This window comes from Chenopodium album, chromosome 15 (genome assembly GCF_948465745.1).
Source record: "Chenopodium album chromosome 15, dcCheAlbu1.1, whole genome shotgun sequence".
Lineage (NCBI taxonomy): Eukaryota > Viridiplantae > Streptophyta > Magnoliopsida > Caryophyllales > Amaranthaceae > Chenopodium > Chenopodium album.
This window is the reverse complement of record NC_137848.1, coordinates 31,815,258-31,822,256: the sequence shown is the minus strand read 5'-3', so window position 1 is coordinate 31,822,256 and position 6,999 is coordinate 31,815,258. Positions and strand designations below refer to the sequence as shown.

Here is a 6,999-nt window from a genome sequence, read left to right as displayed (position 1 = left end):
CTTTATTTGAATCAGGATAAAATAATGGGATGTTTGTTTGACTAGATGTTTTCTTAATGAAGAACAAAACACCAGATTGTATCAACATTTTCTTTTCTTGTATTTGAACATGATGCTTGTTTACATGTTGCTTACTATGTGAATATATACATGTTTTTGTCTTTCTTGTAATGTGTAGAGCATGATCATTAGCTAAGAAGATTAATTCTAAGCTGACTGATGTAGCCAAACTACTTTGCAAGATTTAAGAGTTCTCTCTATTTGAATGCCCTTATATAACCTGCATATATGATCTTATGTTGCTCTACCAACTCTTAGCAGCAAATTTCTTAAATTTACACAAATATTAAATTCTATACATGCACAATTATCACCTTTGGGCTATAAAGCAAACCATAGACTGGATAACTTAAATTGCAAAATTAATCTTCTCCCGCTTTGTTCGAAGGCTGGCTTGTATCTCTAACTACTGGACGCAAATTGGATTTGATATTTACATCAGCACTGGATGCAGAAAAGGGCTTAACAGATGACTGAAGTGACTCAGGACCATCTGAAGCAATTCTTCGGCATAATGTATCACAGTTACTAATAACCTCAGTCAACCGCCCTTTAAGCTCCCCAAGCTCCACTTGCAATGCATGAACTGCGCACAATGCAAATATGAGATGCATCAACAAATCATGCTACAATTGGGGATGACTACAAGAGGTACAAATGTAAAATGCAGATAAGATTTACCAATTTCATCCCTATTTAGTTGACATACTTTGACCAACACAAATTTTTAAGCTAATTTAATTGACTTATTTGTTTATTGTGTGGTAGTTGGTAGCGGGATTTTTTTTTTTTTTATTAATTTTAATTTGTGGATAGTAAGGTATTTCATAAGTTTTTTTAACATAATACGAAGTAAGAGGATAGTGGGTCCAAAATGAAGTGCGAGAAATAATTTACAATGAGTAGTGTTAATGGAAAAAAAAAAGGTAGTGTGTGAATTATATAGAAACAAACTCCTCCGCCTGGAAATCTGGAATTACTTGTTAAAATTGTATATGTATCGACATCCAATAATGTAAGACCACTTAAAAAGTTTCCATGTTTCCTCCAACAATAATAATTGGTGATTTTTCTCAAATACATATGCCACAACCTAAATTAAGTAAATGAGGAGTGGTAGAAATAATATAGAAGGTCCTTTTGGAAAAACATGCACTCTATATCCTAAATGGGGTTAGGGACAGTGTGATAACTATTTTTGAACTGAGGGAGTATATCTTTAGCCCAAAAACATCAGACATAAGCTGCTAAAGAACAAGATAATACTACAACGAGATCAGTACAAAAAAATTAAAACTGCGATCGTAAAGTTTGTCTTGAGATCATCAGCATTACCTTCTGATAAATGTTGTGTTGCAGTCTTCATGGTTGATACAGAGCCATTAAATCGCTGTAGAAGTTTAACTGCCAATGCATCTACAACCTCTATCTTGTTTTCAATTTCATCCTGTAAAAAGTAGATTTTTGATGAAGAGTAAGGGAAAGACTGTAGACTGTAGACTGTAGACTGTAGACTGAGCCTAAAAGCAAGTATCTAGTTGTTATCATGATTTTACTTCATTCTTTAATAAAGTTTCAAAACCAGATTCTTAAAAGGAAATGATAAACCCTGAAAAACCACTTATGACTATAACTCTATTGGACGAAGTGACAATCCAAGGAATCTGTGAAGCTAAATACCAAACTAAAGATAAATGACAGGCAAATTAGAATAACAACTTATAACACTAGGCTATTGTTCAATAAATTCCAACCTCTTAAGTGAATTGCTTTGAGTTCAAAATTCCTACCTCTAAGCTCTAATGATCGGAGTTCAAAATGCTGAGTTCAAAGTGTATGAACTTAATCAATTTAGGTGACAGATGCACCGTGTAGGAACACTAAGAGCAAGATTAAGCTAGGATAGGAAGCAAGCCTAAGCAAAGTCTCAACGTTTCCTAGAATACAGTATTATACTTTCTCTAGTAAAGTAGTGAGTTCGTGAACACCAGGAATACAATGGTTCCACCTCTGCTTTAGGTATCTTAAATGGAATCCTCAAAAACCAACATGAATAAAAGTATCATATTTCATACATATAGCTCCTCCAGCAAAAGTATCAAAACTAGCAAAGATTCGTTCAGAGACTGCCACATAAAATGAAAAATTGGCTTCCAGAAGAAAATCAAGTTTGACATATTAAAGGCTGAAATCTGGACTCTCCCTCCTTGTTCATAGAGTGCAGGGGTGAATCTTTCTAAGGAAAAAATTACCATAACAATAACAAATCCTCATTTTTACCCCATGCCCTGAATAGTAAGCACCTTAATTGTGATTGCAGCAACGTGTTGAACACATGAAGTTAATTATAAGATAGGATGCAAACCTGTCTACAGGAGATCTTATAAGCCTTGTCCTCCTGCCAGTCACGATACATAGAGAAAAGATCCAGGATCACCTTTGGGTTTAAAGTACCTGATTCAACCATAAGCCATAGAAATTCAGAAAGCTGATGTGATTTTTTTTGAATTGCCATTACATTCCCTTCAAATCACTTTGCAAATAGGAAATAAATAAATGCAACAAACAAACAATTTCACAAGCAAGCCTTTCAAATCACTTCACATCCCTTAACATGTTCATGGCCACAGTCATAGCATAATCCATAATTAGGTATTACGGAGCGTTTCAAGGTACAATGTGATTGACATGTCTATACCCAGTACCTCCCACGAGAAGATACATTCTTGTTCTCGGGTCTTCATTGTGAATCATTCTTTACATCTCTTCCTTATTAGCAGAGGCTAACAAAAACATTGGTTAATGGATGCCAACTACATTACAGTTCCAAGTTTAGTTTTCACAATAGGCCTCTGAAACTGCCATGCCATCAGTTGCTAGCTGAATCATTAGCATCATGAATTCACAAATAGTTAAACCATCTGAATTAGTTTCACGCAATTACTTCTTGTGTTAGTGACCAAGGTGAATGTCGTAGCCCTGTAGACGATGATGCTATGATCTGTGACTAAGAGCAGAAAATTCCCATTTCCCAGCCATAACAAAATACATGGAGGTTGAAAATTTCTCCTAAAGAATGCTTCTGTTCCAGCAACATACTGCAGATATTACCCATAGAAAAAGTTCTCAAGAGAAGTAATATTCGGCTTTGCAAGCAGAGAAGAAATAAGAGAAATTGGTAGACTACATCTTTCTTCAGCGTTTTCCTTTTAAGTCGTGGTCTTGTTCAACTAGTCAAGATTATAGTTTGCTGGGTGCATGGCAGATGACTATGAAGTGGATTAGTGAGATGTGGGAGCTGGTTTTCTTGGCTATTTAGTGTTGGACAGAGAAAGAAAGAAAAAAAGTTGCAGATTTTACATGGCATAGCTTATTCTTTAGCTATTATTTGGTGATCCTTTGATTTAGGATCATCGCCTCGCTATTAAATCCAGCTGGTTCTAGCTTAGCCATCCTTATAACTGTCTTTGTTTTTACTAACCCTAACACCTCCTAGTAGTTGGAAAAGTTTGGTAAAGTAAATTCAGATCTTTATAACCTTCCCTTAAATTCACTTCTTTATAACCTTCCCTTGCTCCCTCCCCAACATACGGAAAAAGGAAACTGAAAAGCCAAGTTTTCTGATCATTTTGTTTGGGGCCTCATCCATTAGAATTTAATACACCAATATGAAAGTCGGATATACTACGGAAGGGAAGGGAAGAGGTGGGTAGAATGATGAGTTAACCTTCTAAATCTCTCCATTTGGAGAGATCATTTTCTTACAATTTAATCCCTCCATTTTTCTCTCACCAATCCTTATCCAAATGAAAGATACTCTATTTCTCCATTTTTTTTCAATCCAAACAAAGTGTAAGAGACCATCTCACAAAAACAATCTACTAAAAGACCATGGTATACCTCAAAGAGCCTACCACCCTAAAGGATTCATTAAGTACTTCCACTGCTTCAATAGTGGATATGGAGGCTTCTTGAATATGTGACAGACATGAGATCAGGTGTGTGAATGAATTACTTGTACACAAGTATCTCATACAAAGACAACATACCACCCTAATTTCGTTCCTTGTTCCAAACTCATAACTCTGCAAATCAAATGACCCCTGATTTATTTCCTTGCTTTTCCATTCAAACCCTATTTACCAAGTTAATAATGAATTGTCTTTGAGCTGATAAAAGGAGTCCTTAGTGTCGAGATAGTTTGTTTCAATCTATGTTACATGGACTGTTCATTTCACCTCAAATATCCATGTCGGACCCTCGACACTCGGACATGGGTACGACACTTTTATTCAAAATCATGGAACTTTTCCACAAAATAGCCGAGTCAACACTTGAGTACCCAAGTCCTTGTAACATAGGTTTCAATTCACAACAACACAAAAATGAAGTAAAATTGAATCAGAAATAGAGTAAGGAGCATAGTTACCATGTTTAGAGGAGGATAAGGGCTTCCTCACTAGAAGATCAGTCAAACTACTCTCTGCTGGAGGGGCTGTTAGAATTGGCGTTGCCTACAACAACATTTACCAAGTACCATTTTCTTTTTTTCATATACATAGAGACAGAAACCCACCAAAATCAACTTACAAAATAATAGTAAAATCTTACGATTTTTAGCGATTTTAGTCTATCCAAAATTGGGTCAGCGTCTTTAATTCGTTCGGATACTGTGGTTATCTGATCCTCCGATTTCTAATCACATCCAAAATATGAAAATGGGAAACAAATCAAACAATAGCACCAAAAGCAATAGTTGGTACTTGAATATAATAAATAGAAAAGGGGATTCAAGAGAGGTAGTTACAATGGAGGATGAAATCGTAGATTCAGATGCACCCATTTCATGAAAGCCAAAAGCTGGACTCGAATTTGTCAATGGCAGCTGCTGGAGCCTTGAGAGTTGAGGCTGGAGCTTGCTCTAACTCTGTGTGGGAAAAACCGAAAACTGCAGCAATTCTCCGGTTAATTTAAATTTTAATTTATTTTGGGTCGTCCTTGGTTTTTGTATAAAAAGGGGACAACTCAAGGCAAAAACCAAATTGGAACAAAGATTGGAAATTTAAAAAGAAAATTTGTTACTGTTAATCCCAACTTTGGGCTATTTACTTTTATTAATCCTAAGTATAACTTATTCCTGGATAATCACAATTTTAGAGGTTATTTACTTTTATCAGGCCCTATAGGTTACCAACCTGTAACAGGGCATATTCTTACATGCATCCTCATGCATGTAAAATAGGTGCAACACCAGCCCAAACTCAAATCAATCAACATAGCTCTTTGTTTCTTTTTTTTAAATTTATGTTTCCTCCTTCTAAATTCTCTCTTATGTTTTCTTTCTTATAATAATTTTGATCCAAATTATCATCAAATTTTTCAATATAATTTTCTTTTCTTCTGTTTTTCTCCTTTTCATTTTCTCTCTCCTTTGTTTTTGTTGTTTTTTTTCACTTTTATTTCACTTTTTTGATTGAATTTATTTCTTACAACATGGAATTAGTTGTTATTCCCAAAGAGAATGTCAATGCAGATTAGTGTTTTGTTTTGTTGATTTGTAATTAGGTTTTTTATGTTAGTTTCAATTGTTTTTTTTTTTTTGGGTTAACTTCTGTTTTGGGTAATTTTACGCATGTCACGTGGGCCAATCAAGTCCTGACACGTGTCATACTTTGGTTGGTCCGAATTGGACCAGTCTCCATTTGACACATGTCCCTCCTAGAGTTTGGGAGAAAAAAGCGGCCTTCAAGGGCCCAAATCCCGAGAAAGCCGTAATACGGCGCAGCCCAGCAGAACTAGGTCAGAGTGACCTAAATAGGGGCACGTTTTCCCATGACCCTATAAATAGGGAGATTCCCCCATTTTCGGGGAAGGAATTAATTATTACAGCAGACCCTACATTCTCTTACATCAGAGAAGCACCAGATCTCGGAATCCGAGAAGATCTCACTTTTCATTTTTCGCACCTTTTCCTACCCACATTCAAGTACTAACTTGATCGTCGGAGGCGGAGCTCCTACCACCCGGAGTCTCCGTTGTTTTGCAGGTACAGGCGCAAACGGATCAGTCCTCGAGTTATAACTCTCCTGAGGGACAAAAACACCCAAAACATTTGGCGCCGTCTGTGGGGAGAGTACCTCAAAGATGGTTCAAGAGTCTGTACCGCCTCCTGACCCCAAGGCTATCCAGACGGAGGTCTTTACAGATGATGAGGATGATGATCCTCACGTTGAAACGTACATAGCCAAAGATGGCTCTCTCATCACAAAGCGCATCGAGAGACACTGGAACGCGGTGAAAGCCAGGCGGGTACCAGTAGGTCCCCTGGTCAGCCGGAAGGGGAAACCTAGTCGGCAAGAGGTCAGACTCCAGTCACCAGAGACGAGCTCATGAAATTCATGACGAGTTTCAAGGGTGAGATCAAGGACCTGATCGTAAAGAAAACGGCTAGCTCTAGCAAGGGCCAAGAAGTCTCCTCGAACTGCGAGGAAGAAGCTAGTCAGGGACAAGCAGCCAACTCCGCATCCAAAGGACAAGGCAGCCGCAACCCTTGACTGGTCCAAGATCCTTCTGCCTCAGAAGGGTCCAAGGAGTCCCCGCCGGGAGAATCAACCGGTGGGTAGTAAGAAATCTATCCCTGATGCTCGGCAAATCATCGAGCGTAGGAGAAGTCAGCAGCTGTCCGAGTCAGCCTCTACTTCGATCTTTCCAGAAAGCTTCAAAAACACATTTGCAGGGAATATTCAATCCGTGCATGAGAGCCATATAGGCGGTAATACGGTCCATTCTGGCCCTCAGATGATTGGGAACGCATTGTATGTACCCCCTATGGTCTACGGTCCGTATTCTCCTCACTTCATGCAGCCGGCCCTCTTTGGGGGTCAGGCGGCATATAACGTCCAGCCTTTGGACTGGCAGCTCCGTCTGCTCAAACTTGGT

At 38.0% G+C, this 6,999-nt stretch overlaps 1 protein-coding gene across 1 annotated transcript; it reads right to left on the bottom strand.

The window, feature by feature from the left end:
- Positions 1 to 314: 314 nt before the first annotated feature.
- Positions 315 to 5,025, bottom strand: LOC145582142 (uncharacterized). Its single transcript, XM_081639159.1, has 6 exons — positions 4,868 to 5,025; positions 4,672 to 4,755; positions 4,490 to 4,574; positions 2,426 to 2,514; positions 1,396 to 1,507; positions 315 to 646 (listed from the first exon to the last, which is right to left on the bottom strand). The coding sequence occupies exons 1-6, from the start codon at positions 4,901 to 4,903 to the stop codon at positions 423 to 425; spliced, it is 630 nt and encodes a 209-aa protein (XP_081495285.1). The 5' UTR covers positions 4,904 to 5,025; the 3' UTR covers positions 315 to 422.
- Positions 5,026 to 6,999: the final 1,974 nt, after the last annotated feature.